Source organism: Hyperolius riggenbachi, chromosome 2 (genome assembly GCF_040937935.1).
Source record: "Hyperolius riggenbachi isolate aHypRig1 chromosome 2, aHypRig1.pri, whole genome shotgun sequence".
Taxonomy (NCBI): Eukaryota; Metazoa; Chordata; class Amphibia; order Anura; family Hyperoliidae; genus Hyperolius; species Hyperolius riggenbachi.
The window spans coordinates 521,238,323-521,264,498 of NC_090647.1; the positions used below are offsets into that span (position 1 = coordinate 521,238,323).

Below are 26,176 nucleotides of genomic sequence, written 5' to 3' on the forward strand. Positions count from 1 at the left end.
CAGACAGGAGAAATACCGACTAACAGCTTGTACAATTAACTAGCTGACTTGGGGGTTGATTCACTTTGTAGGACGAGATCCCCGCACTTTGGCCCAATAGGCTGCCTGTCAGGTGACAGGCAGCCTATTGGGCCAATCTAAGAGCAGGTAACCACAAAGCTGGTAACCGCAGCAACGGACAGCAATAGGTGTCTGTGCCAGCAGCGGTGAAGGGGCCTCAGCAGGCAGCATTAACCCCCTTGGCGGTATGAAAAATACCACCAGGGGGCAGCGCAGCAGTTTTTTTTAAATTATTTTTTTTTTTAAATCATGTAGCGAGCCGATGGCTTGTATTGCCCAGGATCTCCCTAACACTGCTACAGCCTATAGAGCGCGTCCTAGTGGCTGCAGCTCTGGCGCTTTGAGTCCGCCAGGAGAAAAGCGCAATATAAATGTTCTGTTTGTTTGTTTGCAACTGTGAGCCAGTTGTAGCCATCAAAAGAGCCACCTCTGGCTCCAGCCATAGATTCCCTACCCCTGATCTATAGAGTACTAAACTGTGGGGAACCTATACAGTGCACTAAACATCTGTGAACCTCTCGATCAAACCTGTCCTTGTGGATTCCATGCAGCTGAGACACTATGACCCACCTCTGCATAGGTGAGGTTGCCTGCAAAACATGCACCGTTGGGGAGTCATGAGGACAGGTTTGAGAAACACTGATCTACAGAGTTCTGAACTTCTATGAAACTTGAAAACCTCTGCAGAACATTGAACATTGTTGAACCTCTGCTGTGAAATAAAACTTTGGGAACCGTTGCAGAAATATAATCATCTGTGAACTGAGAACCTCCATGGAGTACAAAACATCTGTGAAACTTGGGGAACCTCTGCGGAGCCCCTAACTTTTGTGAACCTCTACAGAGCAGTAAATCTCTTTGAGCCTCTGGGCACCCCTAGAGAGCACGCAACTTTGAAGAAACTAAGCAAATCACTAAACCTCAGTGAACACCTTTTTTAGAGCACAAAACCTCAGTAAACCTCTGCAGAAAATTACACTGTTGGGAGACTTCATAGAGCACAAAACTTCAGATAACATTTCTAGAGCACTAAACAGCTGACCTGTGTAGGGATTTAAACCCTATAGAGTAACACATCCCCAGTCTCTGTGCACCAAACCTTTCCTTATCTATGTGCAACATAAATCTCTTTGAAACTTTGAGTATTGACCAGTGTGTGGAGACAAAAGTGAAGTACAGTAGGTCATTCCGGGGCTGTGCAATGCGTAGGTCCGTGCGGTTTCAGCATCAGCCACACCATTTGAATGAGGTGGTGAAGCCAGCCAAGTAGAACATGACCTCGTTCCAGAATCAACTACATGGACCTCCTATGACGTTGAGGCCTCAGCACAGAGATCACACACTGGCCTAAGTGATGTTGGCCCTATTCCTTTTGGTGAGGACTGATTACTCCATACCATAGACTTAAATGCTGGATTTGTTTCTTAAAGAGGAACTTTAACTAAGGATTGAACTTCATCTCAATCAGTAGCGGATACCCCCTTTTTTATGAGAAATATTTTTCTTTTTTCAATTAGATCATCAGGGACGTTTGTATGGCTGATATTGTGGTGAAACACCTCCCACAGTGTGATGTCATGACCACGGTCCTGACAGTTGGCAGAATCTCGTTTCATTAAGGGAAATGATGGCTTTTTCCAATTGCCAAGCATGCAGTATCTCCCCTCTGTGCACAGAACTCTCAGAAACTAACATTCTGTACAGATCACCTGGCAGGACTAAAGCTGTGGCCACCTGGGATACATATAAATAATCTATAAATTAATATAAAAAATACACACTTCTATTCATTATGTTATTTTCAGTACAGCATTTGAGTATTTGGTGGAGTCAGAGTTTTAGGTTACCAGTGGGAGCATCCAGATGTAGGGAAGGGGGAGCATCAGGAATAGGTCACTGACGGGGAATAGTCGTCCTGATTAGTTTTGAGATGATAGGCAGAACAAAATATTGGCCTCTGCAAACAATCACACTGATTGTGAACAGCTCCATCTCCAGGAAAGTGTCAAAGCCAAGGCGTCTGTGCCGGGTCCATGCAGACGAAACACAACGCTTCATGTGCTGCTGCATTCAGTACCTCTGGACTATTTTCATTAAAGGGATACTGTAGGAGGGGGCGGGGGAAAATGAGCTGAACTTACCCGGGGCTTCTAATGGTCCCCCGCAGGCATCCTGTGTCCGCGCAGCCACTCACCGATGCTCCGGCCCCGCCTCCAGTTCACTTCTGGAATTTATGACTTTAAAGTCAGAAAACCACTGCGCCTGCGTTGCCGTGTCCTCGCTCCCGCTGATGTCACCAGGAGTGTACTGCGCAGACACAGACCATACTGGGCCTGCGCTGTGCGCTCTTGATGACATCAGCGGGATCGAGGACACGGCAACGCAGGCGCAGTGGTTTTCTGACTTTAAAGTTAGAAATTCCAGAAGAGAACCGGAGGCGGGGCCAGAGCATCGGTGAGTGGCTGCGCCAACACAGGATGTCTGCGGGAGACCATTAGAAGCCCCAGGTAAGTTCAGCTCATTTTCCCCCTACCCCCTCTATAGTATCACTTTAAAACAATCAATTCCAGCAAAATGGTCAATCTAGCATATGCTGTTGCTAAGGATTTGTGCAACTTGCAATGAAGGGCCGGTAACGATCTTATCTGTGATTCCGAGAACAGACAGATGCCGCTTAAGCATGGTGAACTATTTATTCCCTATTCTACTCAGAAAGTACAGCGATTTGTTGATCAGTCATGCAGAGACTTTTTCCAAGACGTCAGAAGACGTGTGAGCGATGAGTGACGCACTAATCAGTGTTCCTCTTCTTCTGCACGGAAGCCGTGGTGCGCAGTGCTGGGCTCTGCTGTCTGTGGGTCGTATCACGCCTCCCTAAACCTACACAAAATACTAGCATTTGCTTTTCTTCTGTGCTAAACTCGGATAAGATAGTAAGATAAGAAGATAGTAAGATAGTAAATCTTCGGGTACAGTAAACTAAAATGTCCAGGTCCCAGCCAAGCACCATTTTAGGCATATGGACGTAATTCCTGGTATAGTAGACCCTGATATAACAGAACTTTGGTTATAGTGAACCTGTTTTGTGGCCCCTGCAATATTGCGTATCTGGATATTGTGGAAAGTGGGCAGGCTTATGCGTCATACATCAGTCGGAGAACCATGACCTGTGGGCAGGCTGGCAGCAACTTGTAGAGTGCGCTCTATCTTTCCACTACTCTGGACCCGCCAGGATTACTTCAATGCATGGGAGATGCATGGGCGAGACACCACAAGCTGCATTGTACTGGTGAGACCTATGCTTCTTTCGTAAGTTGCTGCTTTTACTACTGAGGGAATTGCCGGTCATCTGTGACTTGCCTGTGCTTGGCTGCAGTGCTAGAATATCATCCAGACTGCACAGAAATGTGGACAGAAAACACACTAATGGTACTGCACCTGCATTGACTAGTGAGACCTATGCTTCCTGTGCAAGCTGACTGCAGAGCAGAGGCACGAGCAGGGGTGGGGGGTGGGGGGGGGGCAGTCCCTATCGCCTTAACTGGGACTACCTGTTCTATAGTATACCTTATATGTGCTTTAATATGACGATTTCTAATATAGTCACTTCTGATATAGTAAAAAAATTGGCTCGGTGCCTTGGGAGTTTACTATTAGGATATTCTACTGTAAAACAAAAAGGTTTTTTTTTCAAATAATTCAATGAATTTCACCCACCCTTGTGGACCCTTGAGCCTCAGTAGGGAGCGTGGTGTGGTTTTCCTGTACATATTTTAGCACACTCCTTTGTGGGCCGTGAAGCCCCCACACATGCATTATAAATTGAATCTCTTTATCTCAGCCTTACCCAGGCTAATACAAAAGAGAAAGAAAAAAAATAAATCTATGTATATTCAGAGACAGGGACTGTGGGATTTGTTAGTCAGGATCATCCAACAGGGAAATTTATCAAACAAGGAGGAATGTTCACTTGAGGAGATCAGCGGTGCCAAAACAGCAATGGTGCCCCGCTGTACTGCACACAGCATGAAAGCCTGCAGGTCCGCATACAAATCTACCCCCAGCCTGAGTGACGCTATGAGGAGGGCGGGGCAGATTTACCACACAGAGATGCACTGCACACAGCACGAGAGCCTGCAGGACCGCATACAAATCTACCCCCAGCCTGAGTGACGCTATGAGGAGGGCAGGGCAGATTTACCACACAGAGATGGACAGGATCACCCTGGAGACAGCTAAGCCTGGCTTCATAACCAGAATGGGATTCACATCAGCTACATCATGTTATAAATAATTTTATAATAACACCATGGGCGAAACCGTAAAAAGGGGGCAGGAGCCCTTGCAGAAAAAACGTCGCTGCCCTAGATGCCTTTCGTGAAAGATTTGCAGCAAAAGACGGAAATTTGGGCGCACCGCACATTACCTTCTTTGCCATAAAAATCGTGGCTTTTACTGCTGCTGATTAGTCGCCTCCGGGCACTGAAATTTACCATGCTTGCCACATATGGCTTTAGGACAGAGGGGGGTTAAGGTTTAAGAAGGAAGGGGGGTTAGGTTTAGGCACCTGGTGATTAGGGTTAGGAAGGGTTATTTCCTTTTAAACAATGCTAGTTGCCTGGCAGCCCTGCTCATCTATTTAGCTGCAGTAGTGTCTGAATAACACCAGAAACAAGCATGCAGCTAATCTTGTCAGATCTGACAATGTCAGAAACACCTGATCTGCGACATGCTTGTTCAGGGTCTATGGCTAAAAGTATTAGAGGCAGATGAGCAGGAGGAAAGCCAGAAAACTGGTATTGTTTAAAGCGAGTGTAACAAAATGTTCAGCCTTATTTTTTCTATCCTATAAGTTCCTATACCTGTTCTAATGTGCTCTGTATTACTGCAGCTTCTATAGTTGCACTGTTTTTGTAATGTATCTAATCTTTTCTTTGTCAAGCTTTGTCGACCCAGAGGAATGCACTGCCTCTGCTGTGATAGGGAGAAGTTATGCACGTTCCCTCCACGCCCCCTGCAGGCTCTGTGTGTGTGCTTTGTTCATCCCTCACAGACAGGTCTCTGCTCTCAATTTCAGCTTATCTGAGGGGGGAGGGAGCTGCCCAGGCTGAGAAACTGAGAATCCCTGACTGCAGTGCAGAACATTCACTATGTAATAAAAACTTGCAGTATACCGTAATACACACATACATCACTTCCTGGTTAGCTGCCATGGTTTTTTATTTGTAAACTTGCCTAAAACTGGAGATTAAAAGCCAGGATCGCGGCGGAAACGGCAAAGAGTGATCCAGGAGATCACAGTGACTCTATTGGTATGTTTTTTTCCTGTACAAATCGGACAGTACAGATTCTCTTTAAAAGGAGATAAATATGGCAGCCTCCATATCCCTTTCTCTTCAGTTGTCCTTTAAACTATTTACAGTGATTGATCAGCTAATAACATAATTACTAACTTTGTGAAGCACTGCTGAACAAGTCGGTGGTATATAAATGTCAATAACAATATGGATAGATATTTGAACAGGCACGCCAAAGTGGAATAAAAACATCTAAACCATTTAAAAAGGGCGAAGTTATGGTGGACCGATCTCCTTCGTAGATAGACCGACATAAAATCATTTTTATATAAAAAAGTAACATTTATTAGATGCTCCGCGTTTCGCAGGTACAGTCCCGCCCCATCAGGCAAACAACGGAGAAAGCTAATTTGAGTCTGAATAACAGCCAAGCGCCTCTGTTAATAACAATAATAGTTTGGTTAGTTGAGTGTACGGCAGCCACCAGGGCCTGCATGATCCCAGCCTTCACTTCATTCCGAATACAAATCCCCGCAGCGAAAGACGAGACAAAAGACAAGTGAGCGGCGTGAAGCTAAATAAACTAACTGCATTAAAAGTAACTAATAATGCAGTATCGTTTTACTTCGCCATAATCATTACATTTTACACCAAAAGGGATTTTATGAAGCATAAAAGAATATTGTGAATATAATTATGGCCACCCAGCAGAATGCAGGCATGCTAAATGCTACGTATGAATCTTCTTTAATTTTGCGGCATAAATCACGCGTTCTGATGGGAGATTTTCGAAGGTGTCATAAAACACAGTCAGCTGTGATAAATCAACGTGACACGCAATAAAGGAAGCAGATTCCACGCTGCCGGCGACATGCCGCGTGCGGAATTTTAAAGGGGCATAAAACAGTTCATATAGCGAGATGGCGGGAGTTCAGAGTATCTTAAAGAACCCCTCAACCCCCTTCAAAACAGCATACTTTTAATTTTTTTTTTTATTTGCTGCGCTGTGACATACATCATAGCTTCTTCCTCCCACCCCGTCCTGCTCAGCCGAAATCTTTGACTGGAACATAGAGGATGGGCGGGGAGGGAGTGTCAGTACCGCCTCCTCTCTGCCAGTCATCAGTAACGCCTCCTGTACTTGCCGCTATTGTGGAGCTGTGCTGTGTGCGGTCTTGGGGTGATATAGCTCAGAATGAGTGTACTAATACAGCTATTAGTACACTATCGTTCTGAGCTCAATTACCTCAGGACCGCACGCAGCAGTGCCCTGTGCACATAGGCACTAATAGTGGCGTGTATGGGGGGGGGGGGGGGGGGGGGGAGTTGGGGGTGGAGTTGAGAGGGCACTAAATTGTCACAGCAAGATCGGACATGACACGACGATCGGACATGACATCATGTGCAGTCCCGATCCTCCCCATAGTGAAGCCTGGAGGTGAAGGCTGCGGATCCCTGGAGGGTAGGTGTTACCGCAGGGGTTCTTTACATTACAGATTTTCTTTAAGCTGAGTACCCAAGGCACGATGGATCGGGGATCTCCACTGACAAAAGAACACTCCCAAATCCATCTGACCGAATCGGCAAACGTTGTTGGCGTTGCCATAAACGAACGATCCTTTACACGATCAAGGCAAAACTTGCGAAAGACAATGATGATTGAAACAATCCTCTACAATTTAATTGCTCAAAGACAAACGATCGCCTCATGTAGTGTGCGTTGTAAAACAGTTTAGCAATATTTTGTTAAACGATGCTGCGCAATATCGCTAAAAAAAAATTTGCTCATCATGAAAAATAGTTTGCAAAAAACGCATGGTGGATATGGGCCTTTATAGGGGGATGCAAGGAGTTTCCCAGGATACCCAATCTTACATGAATTATCCCGGTATAACACATATGCAGGAGTGACGCTTGCATATTCCTGCAGCACAGTAGTCATGTGACAAGTGTCACATTCTATGTACCTTAGCAGCAGTGCTCAGGGATGCTGGGATGAGGGAAGGTTATCCAAGCGTCAGAGGGCAATAAAGCATGTAAGCCCCTGTAACACTAATGAGTGAATGCAAATTTTAAATGCAAATATATGCTGGTTGAAAACGGACCAATCAAATCCAGCCAAGGTGAAACTAAATTTAATCAATTTTCAAGCTGCATACGTTTGCATAATTCTGCATCATCTCACTGACCAATCTCTGCTATTGAGCTACACCAGAATAATGGCATGAGGAAGGCTACTTACCCAAGCATCGGTATGGGACCACAATGTGGGTGTGGCTCCTGCACTGCTTGCGCCCCTTCTTGCACCAGTTCTGGATGGTTACTGCTTGGTTGGCTTCTACCACGTTGGTTATTTGCAGTTCTGGGTAGACCTGGGAGGAAACATGAACAGATTAGATAGAGACCGGGTACCAGGATACCTTCCAAAACACAGGAGCACCAGGAGCCAGCAAGAGAGCAGCACATTCTACAACTTTCAATGCATAAATTACACATTGCCTGCTCACAAAACTGGGCTCCCAAAACAGGTAACCACCATATACACAGATGCCGAGCACAGGCCTGTCCCACTGGGGTCTGCAGGATCTCGCCAAGGATAACAGGAGGTCCTCCAAAAATAGCAGTTATGCTCAAAAACCACTTTTCATTGGACCAGATCTCAGCAGAAATCTAATATCTCAATCACAGGTTTTGCACTGTAATATTAAAAAGCTGACAGATCATTGCATTCCAACAGTTCTGGAGGTGTGGTTAGCTATCTGGGACAACAAAGATGATTTGCAAATTCAGCAGTGATGCATTGTGGGACACCTCAGAGCTCACGCCAACCTGAAGAATTGCAAATATCTTCTGTTTTAAGAAGGCAAACTTCTGTTTTGCATAGCATTGTAGGCGTGCATGAAAAAAAGGTGCAGTGAAAAAAGGGCTTGGCTTGATAACTCGGGTGGATAACGAAATCTGATAACGATACACAGTTGTCAAACTTGGTTAACGATAAATACCATTGTAATTACAGAAAGGAAATAATGAAAATATAATAACGTTAAAAATTGTTACATAATTCAACAATACAGCTTAACCACTTAAGGACCGGGCTCATTTTGAGTGATCTGTGCTGGGTGGGCACTTCAGCCCACAGCACAGATCACATTGCAGGCAGGGCGGTCAGACTTTCCCCCTTTTTTCCCCACTAGGGGGATGTCCTGCTGGGGGGGGGGGGGGTTTGATCGCCGCCGGCTATTTTCATGTAGCGGGGGGGGGGGGCCCTCCTCAATGCCCCCTCCGCAGCGCTATTCGGCCTCCCTCGCTTTCCCTCCCCTCCTTCCCATGGGCGGTACAGGACAGCGATCCATCCTGTACTGCCTCTGATAGGCTTCATCAGATGCCAGGCAATCCCCGGCCAATCAGAGGCCAGGGATCGGCGATCTCCTTTACGCCGTGCGACGTAAACACTGGGGATTTCTTCACCACGTGTTTACATTTAGCCTGCGAGCCGCGATCGGAGGCTCGCAGGCTGTTCACGGAGACAACCTCCGTGAACTGACATGGAACGAACGAGCGGCTGTCTCCATGTAAAACCACTTACGACCAGCCACCGCCTATCGTCGTTAGGCGGTCGTTAAGTGAGAATCTTTACTCTAAAATTCTTACAATAAAAAGCATACTATTCTATTCATTATGTTCTCCTGTGCCCCTCTGTGCTGTTTCTGCCACTCCCTGCTGAGATCCTGGCTTGTAATTGCCATTTTTATGCAGTGCTTACAAACAAAAGACATGGCATGTGATAGGCTGAGAGGATCTCCGTCTGTGACTCACACAGAGCCTGCAGGGGGCGTGGAGAGGGTGTGTATAGCTTCTATCCTATCACAAGCAGACCAGCACATTCCTGCCTGAGTGCCTGAGCCCGACAAAGCCGTCAGAGGAAAGAAGATTAGATTATATAACTGAGATAATACAGCCACTGTGCAACTAGGAAAGGCTGCAGTAAGACAGATCACATTAGAACAGGTAAAGGAACTTATAGGATAGAAGAAATAAGGCTGAAAATTTTGTTACAGAGTCTGGTTAACCCAACCCTACTCTCACACAGAACCCTCCCCCTGGTGACTGACTGACCACTCCCCTTGTGGTGCCTAACCCTATCCACCCCCGGTGTTGCCTAACCCTAACCCCTTCCTCTGTAGGAACACCCTTTTACACATAGAAACGATAATATCTTTGAGAACGTAAAATCTGTACATACAAACGAAATGTTATGACAAAAACTAAAACGTTGCAAGCTTCTAAAATGATAACTACTTCAAAAACTATAATGTTCTAATGTTGGTAATGATATTTTTTTCGGCGGCGCCTTTTTCTGTTTTTTCGCCGTAATAACGATAATTGCATTATGGCGGCACCTTTTTCGTCCACTCTCAACCGGCGCTCTTTTTGCCTGCTACCTATTTTAGTAAGGAGGCTTTTTGGTCTCTTTCAGCCCCTTACACAGTCCTAGGAGTTCTGGCTCATCATGAGCTAGCTGGGCAATCTAACTTCAGGCTTCGTACAGCTCAAGGCAGGACAGACTTGGGAAGCCTCTATGGCTCCATCCTTCCGTCCCCAATTGAAAAGCCACTAAAAGGGCTTTCATTGTTGAAATGCTTGTAAGTAACGTATAATGTATGCAAAGCTTTCAATCTCCTGCAGTTGATAACATTTTAAGGACATTTTTTGTTTCCAAAGGTATAATCTACAAATTGGATTCCAATTCGATGCTTAATCCAATGGTACGAAATGGATTTCAATTTTAAAGTGGACCTAAACTCAGAATTTCCTCTCTGCTCTAAAAGATACTCAACGGCATAATAGCCTTTAACCACTTCAGGACGAGAGCAACTATCACATATCAGCACTGCTCCCATTCATTCGCCAATAACATTATTACTCTTTATCACAGCTAAATGATCTATATATTGTTTTTTTCAGGACAGATTAAGCTTTTAGTGTGTAAACATTTTATTCAGTAAATACCTTATTTTCTATGCATTTTAAAGCTAAATGAAGGTAAAAAATAGAAAAACAACACTATTTCTCCATTTGCATCCATTATAGCTTTACAATAAACAGTGCTAAGTATAAGTTAAACCCACAAATTGTATTTGCTTATCCATCCTGGTTATTACAAAATTTAGATTATGTTCCTGTGCAATATATGGTGACAATATTGTATTTGGAAATAAAGGTGCCTATTTTCTGTTTTTTGATTTCTCATTGTACACCATTGATGATTACGAGACCTTATTTGCAAAAAACAGTAATATACCCTCATGGTATAATTATTTAAAAAGCCAAGTTCCTAAGGTAACAATACATGTTTTTTCTCTCATATTCTGTAACGGTTTTTATTTTACAAGTCTTTTATTTTGGTACAGAATATGCGAAAATTTAATTGCTTTTGATTCAGTTTGTGACTAAAAAGAATACACAAGACATGGGCCTCAACCCTAAAAAAAAACTTTCTAAACTCCATTCTACAACTTATCTGGGTTAAAATGTTACCACATGTCTCTTATAATTTTGCTAAAACTTTGCAAAGTTTGATCATAATTTTGAAAATTACTTTTTTATGTTGGATTGACTTTGTCCCCAACCATTTTTTATGTGACGTGTGTCCAAGCTTTACGACACACCAAAACGTATTCTACAACTCGTCATGATTAAAATGAAATATTTTTTTTATTTTATGCCTGACAGTTATACTTTAAGACTGGCTTATAGCCATGGATTGTTAAACCTCGTAAACTGGACATACACATCTTGATTTTTCAGGCTGATTTCACTGGTTGGCCATCTGTTGCCCTCAGCACATCTGAATGACTCGTTTTGGACTGATTTGGAGCAATTTATAGATCATCAGTGTGACTGGACATTTTCTTGTGAGTGGGTGGTGAGGAGTGGAAGATTGCCGATGGCTGCAGTTACCCTGCATCAAGCAGTACAGGGCTTGCAGCCCATTCGATTTTTGCTGATATCTCACAAGAATGAGCATGCAGTGTGGCGAATTAATCAAACACTAACTGACAAACTTCTTATTTGTGAAAGATTGATTGACTTGGCATATTACTCCATAACTGACTTGCTTACGGCTAGCCATTTACACTTGGAAAGAAACGTGGAAACAAAAGAACAAAAGAAGATAAAGTCTGATCAATTTTTGTTTGGAAGTGATCGAAAAATCGATCAGGAAAACTATTGACGGGAAATTGCATGGTGTGTTTCAGGCATTAGTGCTAAAGTTTCATACACACACCAGAGGTCTCAGCTGACAATCTAGCCTGTGTACAGCTATCCTACAGCATTGTTTAGTATTATCACTAGTTGTTTAGCGATACTAAACAATGCTGTAGGATAGATTGTCAGCTGAGACCTCTGGTGTGTGTATGAAACTTTAGCGCTAATGCCTGGAACACACCATGCAATTTCCAGTCAATAGTTTTCCTGATCGATTTTTCGATCACTTCCGAACAAAAATTGATCAGAAAAATGATCAGGAATCAGATTGGACCTGTCAGAAATTATCGATTCAACCCGAAATTGCATGGTGTGTACCGGGCATTATAATGCCATACACAAAATCTGCAAATACATGGTGGGAGGTTGTGATTGGTGGATGGCCCCTGTTGTAGACTGATGATTGGTGGTGAGGGCTGGAGGTGGTACCCTGGATGGTATGGCATGGAGAGATAATGAAGACAAAGGGTAGGTTGGCAAATAGCGGAAGCGTCCCGCAAGATTCAATACACTATTAAGAATAGAAGGGACCCAACCGAAAGTAGCCAGATGGGCGGTGCCAGGAATTGGCAACAGGAACACCTCCCCCAACAGTATAGAAAGGAGGTCAACCTGTTCACACGGTTGGCTGCTGATAGACCAGAAAGGCTGTCATTTTTGTGATTTCCATATTTATATTTGCACTGAGAGCTAGCACTTAGTACTTTCTTTCCCCTGACGAAGCCCCCCCTTAGACCGTTGCGAAACATGTTGGATTTGTGTGGGGTTATAGGATGTTGTATTAAATATTAGCAAGAGAGAGAGAGGGGGGGCAATCCCAGTTATGCCATTGACTGGAGGTTTTTGCAGTATAGAACCTTTTCCTCCTCCTCTCGTATAAGTAATCACTGGCACTTTACTATTAGCTTCTGGATAGATTTTTTTTTTAATGTACAAATAAAAGTTGTGTTTTAAATAGCAATCCATCTCCTCCGACAAGGTTAATAGTTGTGTATTTATTATATAGCCCTTATAATGGTCCGAAAAAGAAAAAAAACAGAACCAAGGTAAGTTCCACGTACGACTGGGACGGTACATTTACATTTACCTCATAATGTCATGTCAGGTACAGGTTAAGTAAAGGGTTGCTTTAAGCCTGAACTAAAGTAATAAAAGGAATGCTTAAGCCACGGCCCAAGGAGCATTATGGGAGGCACGTGGCACAGACAGCGCGTCCGGTGACAGTGAGCAATGTAGTCATTAAAGCTGCGTTTGTAAGAGTGTGTTTAGTAATTCCACTGGTGAATAGCATTACACTCCCCATAATGGCTCCCGCTAAAATTATTTCCTCAGGATGTGCAACTGTGCAATAATAAACACAGAGAAATAATGAAAAAGCCCGGCTCCGCATTACATCAAACCACCCCCGACTTGGTAGCAAGCCTCTCGTGCTCCCAGCGACAGTTACAAATGATTGCGTGAGGCGTCCTCTGGGAGTCCTGGAGAAAGGGAGATGTAAATTGCTATTCATTTGCTTCCCCTTCCCCTCCTTTGTCACACCGCCTTCCGCTGACTGCATCACTTTACCAGGGAGAGGAGGGAAAAGTCACCCTTCTGGAATAGACTCTAGTGGTGCAGGGAATTCATTCTAAACCCCACTCTGTGCAGGAACGTCATCCTAATTCTGTGGTGAGGCTTGTGCTTCCGTGCTCCCTATTAATGGCAATAAACAAATCACTTTAAAGGGAACCCAAAGTATATCGAAGTGGCCATATTTCTTTCCTTTTAAACAATACCAGTTACCTGGCAGTCCTGCTGATCTTATCAGCAGTGTCTGAAACACAAACCTGAAACAAGCATGTGTGAAAACCAGTCAGACTTCAGTCAGAAAAATCTGATCTGCAATGTTTTCTCATGGTCTATGGCTTAAAGTATTAGAGGTAGTGTATCAGCAGGACAGCCAGGCAATGTGCATTTTTAAAAGGAAATAAAATGTCAGCCTCCATATCTCAGCCCGGGTTAAAGTGTGTAAGATCCACCGTGCCTGGCAAGCGGCGGAATGCTGAGACCTGGGCTGCAGCTTCCTCTTCCAGGTCTCGGCGAGCCGCTGAGGTCACTGGAACGCAGGAGGCTTCTCAGATCTCATTGGATAGGCGGAGGACGCCCTCCCATTCAGTTGATTCACTGAATTACTATTGGTTTGTTTTTGATTCTGCTTTCTGATTGGTCAGTCCTAGTATTTAAACTTGGCGAGCACCCCCACATCGCTCGTGATGGCATTCGCTTTTGCTTGTTGCTGGGTAGCACTCACTGTATACTATTGATTCCTAATGCCTTGTATTTTGACCACGCTTAAGCTTTGCTGGATTCCTGTTGAGGACCACTGCCTTGTATTGACCACGCTTATACTCTGCTGGACTCCTGTTGCCAACCTTGCCTTGTATCTCAACTACGCTTTGCCGCCTGCTTGGACACTGATTTGCATGAACACTGCCTGGACTGACTTCGGCTTGTCTTTGACTACACTATCTGTGGGAAGTTCCTATCCTGGACACTAACTGCTTCTTGGAGCTCCTGGCTCTTCTGCCACTTGATCTATTTGTCTGGATAGCCTCATCTACTAGGCCTCAGGTGACTGTCTTGCATATATATATATATATATATATATATATATTACATACACATACATACATACACACTGTAGATATCCATTGTGACCAATATTACCTCGTTAAGGTATCATCAGGCTTGTCTGGTTGAATCTACTGCCTATTAGACTGTATGCTACATCTGCCTGCAGGGTGTTTTGTAGTATTGTGTTAGGTAGGAGTTTGCGCCGGTGTTACGGACTGGGCTCTGTGTCACATGGGCATACGACCTGAACTGTGAATATTGACCAGACAAGCCTGACAAAGTGTCTCTGGTCACAGACGCTCAGAACTAATGCTCGATCGAATTATGGCACAATATTTGACCTGATGAAAAAGTGTATGCTGCGAAACACGTTGTCCTATGTGCATAATAAAGTCAAGACTTTTTTGAATACCTTTTATGTGAAAACTCCTTCTTGAAGGTAAGGCCTACTTACCTATACTTATAACTCATTTTACTCTGGAAGAAACCTACTTCGTATTTGTATGTGTAGACGTATTTTAACATTTTTTGTGATTGTGGTCCTTTAATAAAAAATATATAAAATGAACTGCGCACAAAAAGCTCTAAAAAAAAGTTTTGGCTAACTTAATGAGAAAAAAAGTATTACACAAGTTTACAAACACTCAGCGACCCCCAGCTGCCTGCTCATACTCCCTCCCTTTCAGGTAATCTGAAGACGACCCTTAGGTCTTATTTTCACTCCACGCTGATTCTGGATGAAGAAAAACTGACTCCAATGAATGCCTATGGGCCTGTTTCCACTAAACGCGATTTTTCTGATACGGATTTCCCATAGACATTCATTGGAGTCAGTTTTCTGCATCCATAATCTGGGTGTAGTGGAAATAGGCCCTAAAGGCGCCCGTTAACGGTACAATATTTTCATCAGATGCGATCAATGAGATTTTTAAAGATCAAATTGTACAGAAAACCATACAGTATGTGGAGAAAATAAACGTAAAATGGTCAATTGGAATACAGAATTTTGTTAATCGGAATGGTGGATTTTATGATCGTTTCTGAAAAAGAAAGTGTTCTAAGTGTCCTAATCAACTGACTTGGGAACAAATCAATAATTACCTTCCGATTACTTCCGATCTCCCAAATTCTCCGCATACTGCTTGATTTTCTGCACAATTCGATGGCAAGAATCTGATCGAATGATCGCATCTGATGAAAATATTGTGCCGTTAATGGCCAACTTTAGCATGGGCCCCATACCTTACTCCATTTTTGGCATCGATATCGGGCCAATTCGATCAAAATCATCAAATCTGGTAGATATCAAGCTGCAGCATAACCACCCTATTGATCATTTTAATCGACTTCTGGATGAAATTGGTTGAAAGGACCAATGGGGCATGCTGGGAAACCTCGGCCGTAAGGGCCCAATCTTATGATAAGTCTATGGGAGCAACGCCTGGTATAGTAAACTCTGATATAATAAAACTTCTGTTATAGTGAACATTTTTTGCCCCCCCCCCCCCACGTGATGCTGACTCTGGATATAGTAAACAGTGGGTGGCGCATGGGTCATATGTGTGAAACCCATGGCATTTGATTTCCTGACGACCGACAGACCCTTAGCCAGTCTGCCACCAAGTGTATGTGTACCCCCCCCCCCCTGGGCCAGTGGTCAATTCACCTGTCATGCTGGTGCGACTCCTGGCCTTCTCCTGCATCTTTTAGAATTGCCTCCATAAGCGCCTGTACCACGTGACCCCGCCACCTGTAGTGACGCCATGTTGTACAAGTGCTCACTGTGGCAATTTTAAAAGACGTCGGATACAGGAGGAAGCCAGGAGTAGCACCAGCATGACAGGTGAGCCTCCTGATTCGGGTGCGCAGCTCCTGGGGAAGCAGGTCAGCACCCATGAAATGTGGTGCCCCTTTTAGTGCTTTAACCTCCTGGGCGATACAATAATATCGCCAGGGGGAGCCGCAGCCCTTTATTAAATTATTATTATTTTTCTTTTAATCATGTAGCTAGCCTAGCGCTAGCTACATGATAGCCGCTGTGCAGCGGCATCCCCCCCAACCCTTCCGATCGCCTATGGCGATCAGAGCAAACAGTAAATCCCGTTCAGAACGGGATTTCCCGTTTGGCTTCCCCCGTCGCCATGGCGACGATCGGGATGACGTCATCCACGTCATGGCGTCGGAGGGAGTCCCGATCCACCCCTTAGTGCTGCCTGGCGGTGATTGGCCAGGCTGCGCACGGGGTCTCGGGAAGGGGGGGGGGCTCTAACACGGTGGGTAGCGGCGAATCGACGCGGAGCGGCGGCGATCGGCATGTACACGCAGCTAGCATAGTGCTAGCTGAGTGTAACAAAAAAAATGCAAATCGGCCCACTAGGGCCTGAGAAATCCTCTGCGGCGGCTTACCCAGAGCTCAGCTCGGGATTATCGCCCAGGAGGTTAACATAAATACACGCCTTTCATATGCAGTTGTTCATCAGAAACCTATATAGCGGGCAGCTGTATTGTCCTTACCCAGGTGAGGAATTTGAACCCGTGTTTCCTAACCTAATAGACACCCTTCAACAGATCAAAGTTCGCCAAGTTCCGTAACTTAGGCGATGTCTGAATCTGTCACACGTACGGTAACTAGCGGAAAAGCGAGAGATGCCAGTCCTCTGCCATTGGATCAAGACACGTTCTGAGCACCATTCCTTATTCCACGATTCAGTTTTTGAGTGATTTTCTCAGCTACGGGGCAAACCCAATTTATTTCCTACATCTAGAAAATAGAAAATTATGCCTGGAAAGAGAGACAAAAACAGGACATGATTTAAACATCTCCATCCATGTATAATGCATTTCATTCAAGAGCGCCAGATAAAAAAAAAAAACTTCAGAGATTTGCATTATTTAACTATATGGATGGTTTCCCAGCCGGCTCTACCCAAGCTCCCCCTGCCCCACCCCGCATAACAGGCATATTTGAGATATTAAATTAAATATTAGATTAAAGCTGCACATTAATGGTAAAAACTTTCTTACAATCGACCCTATGATCGTTCAGATACCGTTAATGGTGCCGATCGATATTACATGGGGAGACCTGGGGGACTCGGCAGGTGAAGGCAGCTACACAGATTTCTTTCAAAGATTTTATTGATTTTTGTAACAAAACAACTATACTGCATATTCATATACAGAATTTAAATATATATTATAATAACACACACTACCGTCAATAATGGTGCATGTGCTATAACCATCTTATGAACATATACCGGTAATTTAGGTAATTTAAAAACTGTATTATAAAAAAATGTAAACCTATTTAGGCCTTTATCCATACCTAACATACAGTAAAACCCAGATATCCAGAACTCAGTTAACCAGAAGTCTCAAGCTACTAGAAAAAAAAAACATGGCCTTGGCAAGAAACATACACCTACTTTTACACTTCTTTATACTTAAACCTCTGTTACATTATTACTACAAGGTGAACAAAGGCGCCAAAATAATAAAAATAGATAAAACTTTTAAAACACGGGGAGGCAGTGGTGGACTTGTGCCTCCTCCAAGTAGAGACAAAAACTTAACGTTTAAAACATAGCCTATGTATTGATACACTCAAAGGTTTTTTGCAACACGTTTTGTAGGTATGACCCTGCTTCATCAGGCAATGGGGTAAGAGTATGGCATTTGGCCCAGACAGACCTGCATTTGCCATATACTAATACACCATTCCCTGATGAAGCAGGGTCATACCTGCAAAACGCCTTGCAAAGAACCTCAGAGTGCGTCAATAAATTTTCTATGTTTCAAACATTAATACATTTTTGTGTAAGTCCACCACTGCCTCCTCGTTTTAAAAGTTTTATCTATTTTTACTCTTTTGGTGCCTCTTTTCACCTTGTACTATAAGAGTTCTCCCCTGGTGGAGGGGTGTTACGCTTTTCTTCTAATCTACAGAGAGCGACTTATTAATCCTGAGCGGGGACAGGCCTGATCTCCCCACCTGCATCTACAGTGGTTGCCTGAGTGGTAACCCTGGCTTGTGAGTATAAAGATACTTTATCAGTTCAGCCTTACCAGTACGTACTACACTATACCTGGCTCTCGGTGTCATTCCTTATTTGTCTCTGTTACATTAAGTTAAATCTGTACTTTGTCTCAATTTGTTTTTAATTACTGTATTTCAACATTAATACAGGGTCTATGGTAAGTACACAGTGTGGAGAATAGTAAAGTGTCTTAGCTAGGCCTATATTCAACATTGACTATTAAGCAACCAGAAACTAAACTTTTCCGGCATTAGCCAATGCTCATCGGTGCCGGATAATGGGGTTTTAGTGTGCAAGTAAAAACTGCCAAACAATTTATAGGTACAAAAAAAAAAAAAAAAAAAAAAAAAAAAAGAGAGAAAGGAGAAAAATATATATATACAATATAAATACAGCCACAGCCTATGAGTTGTCCTATAATACAAATCTATATGTTCCCTCATCTCCTAACTCAAACCTATACATTTTTGCCATATGAGCTCCATGTCTGATTTGTTTAAGACAACCTATCTTCTAAAATTCCAGCCTTTCTTTCTTGTATCATAAAATTTTTAACTCTAGCTCTAAACTTCTCAAAAGATACAAATTGAGATTTCCATGCTTGAGCAATGCTCTACTGTGCAGTACGCTGGCAGCAATAGATCAGATTCCATCAGAGAGGGATCTATCTGATGACTGCATCTCCTACCCCATCTGCCAACGTATGGGCACTTTCAGTGACCTGAAGTCTATGTAGGGCTCTCCAAAGTCTACACTCTGACGTTTATTAACCAGCCGGGCGGTATGGACGAGCTCAGCTCGTCCATCACCGCCGGAGGCTGCCGCTCAGGCCCTGCTGGGCTGATTTCCATGAAATAAAAAGCAGCACAGCCGCGTGTGCTACTTGAACGCCGCCACAGCGCGGCGATCCGCCGTGTGCAGCGGCGAAAGAGGATCCCCCCCAGCCGCCCTAGCCCAGCATAGCCGGAAAAAACAGTTCCGGCCAGCGCTAAGCGCTGAATCGGAGGCGGCTGACGTCCATGACGTCACTCCGCTCGTCGCCATGGCGACGAGGTAAGCAAAACAAGGAAGGCCGCTCATTGCGGTCTTCCTTGTTAATTCTGATCGCCGGAGGCGATCAGAATGACGCGTCCGGAGCGCCCTCTAGTGGACTTTCAGTTGGCTGCATGGAATAGTTTTTTTTTTTATTAAAAAAAAAACCCTCCCGCAGCCGCCCTGGCGATCTCAATAGAACGCCAGGGTGGTTAAGGTAATTATAGACATGATATTTTACTTAGCTGAAAGCGCCAAAACCAGCCAAGCATCTGCTGCCTGAATGATTAGCACCTGCACCCAATGATTATTCTTGGATGGAATGTGATTAAAGAGACACTGAAGCGGAAAAAAAAATATGATATTATGATTTGTATGTGTAGTACAGCTAAGAAATAAAACATTAAGATCAGATACATCAGTCTAATGGTTTCCAGTACAGAAAGAGTTAAGAAACTCCAGCTGTTATCTCTATACAAAAAAGCCATAAAGGCCCATACACACGTCGGATTTCCGCGGACGGGTCGTTTGAACGTCCCGTCGTTCGCCCGCTAAATCGGGCGTGTGTACAGACTGTCGTTCGCTTGATAAGAGTGAGTTTGAGCGATCCGCCCGGCGGATCGCTCAAGCTCACTCTTAACCAGCGAACGACAGTCTGTACACACGCCCGATTTAGCGGGCGAACGACGGAACGATGGGACGTTCAAACGACCCTTCATTCGCGGAAATCCGACGTGTGTATGGGCCTTTAATCTCTACGACTTTCAAAGTCGTGGAGAGGGCTGTTATCTGACTTTTATTATCTCAACTGTAAGTAAACAAATGTCTTTTTCTCTGCCAGAGGAGAGGTCATTAGTTCACAGACTGCTCTGAAAGAATCATTTTGAATGCTGAATGTTGTGTAATCTGCACATATTATAGAATGATGTAATGTTAGAAAAAAACACTATATACCTGAAAATAAAAATATGAGAATATTTTCTTTGCTGCTAATCTTCTAGTAATTATTCATAGTACACAACCAATTCATTACATCATGGGTTTTTTTTTCGCTTCAGTGTCTCTTTAAATCAGACAGACTGTTTGGCTGAGCATCAGGTAAGCTCTGCCTAGCTACAGCAATGTCATCCAGGAGTTGCTCTATTCAACATCAAACTTCTGGCTGAAGGCTCTCTACTGAAACCCTCAGGGGACCTCAGCCTGCAATGTCTATGGCGTTGTCTGATAATGTACAGTCAGATGGAGCATTTGCTTTCAGACTATAGGCAAATACACACTCTAGAACAGTCCCCCTCCCACCCTTATACAGTTTCCTGGTGTTTAGTGGTCCACATTCCTCCTATGCAGTTCCCTGGTGTCCACGAAACGGCTGTCAGGCCTACACTCTGTTGGAATCGCTGGTGATGAAATAAAGGGGATTCGCATTTGAAGACTTTGGAGCTGGTGCCCAGATTCTTTTGCTCTCTTGATGGTTTATGTCTGGAGGAATAACTACCACACCGGATACCCCAATCTGCCAATCTATCTAGTGCCCACCAATCTCTCTCTCTCGTTACTGTCCCTGGTGTCTACTGGCCCCTCTCTCTCCCCTATATAGTTCCCTGTTGTCTAGTGTCCCTCTCTCCCATACACAGTTCCTGAATGTCTAGTGGCCCCACTACCTCCCCTATACAGCTCCCTGTGTCCAGTGGTCCCCTCCCTCCCCTGGTGTCTAGTGGTTCCCCTGCCACCTCTAAATAGTTCCTTGGTGTCTAGTGCTTTACCCTCCTCCATATAGCTTCCCTGGTAATCTAGGGCTTTACCCCCAGTATAGCTTGCATGGTGGTCTAGAATGGGCCAAACATAATGCAAAGTGGGGAAAGCACTTGAAGGCCAAATGTGATGACTGAGGGCCAGATCTGGCCTGCGGGTCAGAGTCTGACATGTAAGCTCTAGAATAGTTTATCAATGCCATAAACTACCATGGCCCTGTCCACTTGCTCAGGTGCTGAGGTGTGCTGTTTGGGATAATTCAGGTTTCCTAACACCCAATACAAGATCCCCGAATTGAACACCAACATTACTGGAGAGAATGCTTTGCCGACTGACTTTTGCTTGCCTTCACAGCTCCATAGGCCAGAATAGGCCAGGGAACCTGAAACTTCCATTTAATAAAACAATGCTTATTATCCTTTCCTCGCAATCAAACAGAAACAAATGTGCAGCGGAAGAAGTGAGCCCCCTGGATGATCTGCATGGTCTGCAATGGAGAGAATAAGTGACACAGGGGCAGCAGAGCCGCGTTCATCTCCCAACAGGCGAGAAACTACTTGTGATGTGGATTTGATGTTTAGTCTAGAAATAAATCCTTGCAAGCGTTTGCTTATTTGTTTAAATGAGAACATGAAAAGTCAAGTGATTTAAGTGTGGCCAGGAATGCTCTCCAGACGAATGTTAATATTTACACTCCTGGAGAGACATTACAGAAGTGTGCTGCAGCGCGGGGACACAAGACAGGAGGCAATGCTGCACATTCTCCAGCTCATAGCCCAGCATCAGTACACACATTACACTGCATGCCACCTAATATGACATGGTAGTGCTCGGGACAAGTAAGGGAGACAGCTGGAGGTATATGCGTCTCTTATGGTGCCCATACACGATACAATAAAATCATTCAATTTTCCCGTTTATTCGATCTAAATCATCGAATCGCATGAAAGTTGAAAATATATTTTTTTCGATCAAGAAATTCGAACAATTATCCTGTTTTTTTCGAGAAAAATCTGATCGGACATGCTGGAAAAAATTTTTTATATTCGATCTAACTGAATAATCAAGCTAAATTATCTAATCGAAAAAAAAATGAAAAATTGTACCATGTGTGGCCACCTTTAGAGCCCCAGGTGAGTAAAAGCCAACTTTTTCCTTCATCTCAGGTTTACTTCAGGCCCCTTTTACATTGGGCATTTTTCATTGCGTTATCCTTTCTGCATGCAGGGTAACAACAGCAATGAAAAGTGAACACAACAAGTTTATCTGGCCGTGCAAACAATCCTGATAACAGAGTGCTCCCAAGTTCAAAAGAAAAGTTGTTCCTTTTTAATGGGAGCTGAATGGCCCACATTTTACATCACAAAAACAATAAAACTCAGCGCAGGCAGGGCCCTAGCCCAGATGTAAACCAAGGATATATATATAGATAGATATATATATATATATATATATATATAAAATATATATGAGAGAGATAGGTCTTTTTCTTCCCGAGGTAGCAGGAGTTTTAGATCTGCTCAATTATTTCCCATGGCAAACCTTCTATGACTCCTCAGACTGCGGCGGGACCCAAACAATGAGGAAGACAGTGGCAATCTGCAGACAGACACAAACACTGAGTAACGTAATCAATCTCTGCTGACAATAAATACATCCGCTCTGCCACACGCAGACTGCTCTGACAGAAGTAACTTTCTTAACTCTGACCATAGATCACACAATGTGACACAATAAGGAATGACATGCCTTGCTTGCTGGAACGTTATTGCTACAAATTACTTTTTAGCAACAGTTAAAGAGATGTCACTCTGTATCTGTCAGTCTGCAGTATAACCCGCTACAAAGACACAGGGCCTGACTGATCCCTACACTGCATGCTACTGTTATATCTTATGTCCCAATAGAAAAACTGCTTGCCAAACAGCTGTTTCCTTTTAGGAGGGAGAAAGCGAGAGAGCGAGAGAGACACACAGACTGCAACCCCCCATTTAAAGCTGTAAAGGCCTCTACCCATATTGCAATTTTGTCTGCGATTCTTCTGGGGACCGGCGACTATTTGAGCAACGAGCAGTCATTTCTGTGATCTTGCGACGTGGGTACAGGTGCGCGATTAGGCGAACAATGCTTTGCGGCATCCGATGATAACAGTCATGGCGGATCGGATCCAGTCTGACTTCAGTCAGAGCACATGATCTGCTGCATGCTTGTTGAGGGGCTGTGGCTAAAAGTATTATAGACACAGGATCAGCAGGAGAGTCAGGCAACTGGTATTATTTTATAAGGAAAAATCCATATCAGTCTCAGTTTAGGTTCCCTTTAAATGATTAGGTCTCAGGTACTGAGGGGCTGTAATGACTGTAGAAATTCTTGATAAGTTAACTAGTAGTTATTTACAGTGAACCTAAAGCGAGAGTAATATGGAGGCTGCCATATTTATTTCCCTTGAAACATTGTGAATTGCCTGGCTGTGCTCTTGATCCTGTGTCTAATACTTTTAGCCATAGACCTGGAACAAGCCGAACACGCTGAAACCAGCGCAGGAGACTTGGGTGCAGCTGGCGCCACCATAGAATTACGGCTATAGCAGGCACAGGGAGAAACTTCAGAGCCGTCAGAGGATGGAGCTGAAGTTATTTTTAAACCATAATTCAGCTTCCAGCAACCGCTGGAAGCTGAATTATTTCATTCCCCACCATCCATGGCGGCCTGGAGGGGGAATAGCATTTAACACGGCTAGGACTTGTGCAGCAGAAGGATCAGCCATATACCGGCTGTATCCTGCGCCCAAGTCTCCAGCACCGTTATCTCTTGTACGCGAACAAGCATGCAGCTCAGGTGCTCTGACTGAAGCGTGACTAGCCGCATGCTTGTTTCAGGTGGGTGATTCAGACACTACCGCAGCCAAACATGATGGGCAGCACGGTGGCGTTGTGGTTAGCTCTCTCGCCTTGCAGCGCTGGGTCCCTGGTTCGAATCCCAGCCAGGGCACTATCTGCAAAGAGTTTGTATGTTCTCTCCGTGTCTGCGTGGGTTTCCTCCAGGCACTCCGGTTTCCTCCCACATTCCAAAAACATACGGATAAGCTAATTGGCTCCCCCTAAAAATTGGCCCTAGACTACAGTACTTACACTACATAATATAGATATATGGCAATGGTAGGGATTAGATTGTGAGCTCCTTTGAGGGACAGTTAGTGACAAGATATATATATATATATATATATATATACACTGTACAGCGCTGCGTAATATGTCGGCGCTATATAAATAATAATAATAATAATAATAATAATAATAATAGCATTGATGTTCTCTCAGGCTCCCAAAATAAGTTGGCGGTACTTGTGCTCCAAGCAGCCGCAATGATAATCGCAAAAAAATTGGAAAAAGTCAAACAGTTAATTCTTCCATGATCAATAAATAAATTGCCTAGCATACTTACGGATGCCCATGACAGATTTCTGACAATATGGGACCCTTGGATTATACTGGATCATTCTTCAATACAAGACACTGTTCTGACCAGGCTGTAGGAGGCCCATCCCCCATCTTTCTCTCTTTTCTCCTTCTCTTTCTCTCTATCACCTCTTAAAGGACAATTGAAGTGAGAAGAATAAGGAGGTTGCCATATTTATTTCCTTTATACCAATACCAGTTGCCTGGCAGCCCTGCTTATCTATTTGGTTGCAGTAGTTTCTGAATCACCCCAGAAACACATACAGCTGATCATGTCAGGTCTGACAATAATAGCAGAAACACCTTATCTGCACGCTCATTGAGGGTCTATGGCTAAAAATATTAGCCTGCGCAGTACAGCCCGGCGGACGTCCGATGACGTCAGCGCGCCGGCGTGGGACGCAGAAGTGCCAGGAAATGGAGCGCAGAAGAGCCCGACCTGGCCGCCGGCCTGGCCAGGTCGGGTCGGGCACCGGAGACCACCGGGAGCCTGCAGAGCGGCGGCGAGGGCACCTCCTGCCTGCCACGGGCTGGAGGAAGCCCCAGGTAAGTGGAAATTTATTTTTATTTTTTTAATCCCCTCCCTGAACCTTCCCTTTAACGCCGCGTTTTTTTCACATTTCAATGATAGTCAATTGAAAACGCAAACTACAGCATTTTTAAAACATTTTTAAAACGTTTCACCACTGAAAGAAATCCCCAGCTGTAAAACGCTTTGAAAACGCTATGGAAAAGCTATATATTGGCGTTGAAAAGCATTAAAACGCCTTCAAAAAGCACCAAAACGCTGACAGCAAAAGGCAGCATTTTAGCCTTTTCTATCGCAGCCTCTAGTGTGAAAAAGTTCTAAGAGATTGATTGGGTCCTGATCCCTGAGGCTGACTTGTACACGTGTACGTACCACTGCCTGAGCTACATGGAATGTTCTTCCACCATGTGTGTATTTCGAGAGAAGAGCCTGTCTAATTCCCCCTCATCTTCAAGTAATCACAAGTTTTACTGTAGGATTTGTATCAGCTGTAACTAAAAAAGGTTTTCTCTAAAGGTTATTATGCTGTTGCATATCGCAAAGAGGGAGTTCTGAGTTCATGTCCGCTTTAAAATGATATAAGCCTAAAAGTGGAAGAGTGACTGCAATTTCTGCGGACGCCACGCCTGTCTACAGACTGGCAGCCTAGCATATTTGTGCACTGACTGGGCAGGGGGAAAAGGCAGAAAGCAATTGGCTGGCAGACTGAGGAGGAAATTAGGAACTAAAATTACTGTTGCAGGAATCTTCCTTTTTGATTTTGAAAAATTGCAACAAAAACTTTTTTTAATGCCTTATTCATGTAAAAACAATTTCTATTAAATGCCTATGCCAGAATATATCTGAATAAGGTGTTATTACTCTTTCTTTAGATGTAAAAACAGACACGCCCATTTTTCTCACTCTATATCTCAGCGGTGCATTTCGTCTGATTGGGCTTTGCGTCAGCAGGGAAAGCGGGTGAGCACATAAACTCACGGGGCGAAACGCCTACCAAATTATGTTTTATTCAAAGCCTGTTTGGCCACGGGATTTCTGCGCTGGTGCTTTGTGCCAGAGCAGAGCAGAGATAGATCTGTTTTCCTCCCGCTATTGGGAATTGCTGCAAGATATTTTTTACACCCC

The 26,176-nt window shown here is 44.0% G+C and overlaps 1 protein-coding gene across 4 annotated transcripts in view; it reads right to left on the reverse strand.

Moving 5' to 3' along the window:
• The window catches only part of APP (amyloid beta precursor protein), a 323,251-nt gene that overhangs the window by 165,900 nt on the left and 131,175 nt on the right, over positions 1-26,176 (reverse strand). For all 4 annotated transcript variants that reach the window (XM_068270592.1, XM_068270590.1, XM_068270589.1 and 1 more), the window contains exon 3: positions 7,600-7,729. In XM_068270592.1, coding sequence (XP_068126693.1) covers positions 7,600-7,729 — 130 coding nt within the window. The remainder of the gene's footprint in view (positions 1-7,599; positions 7,730-26,176) is intronic.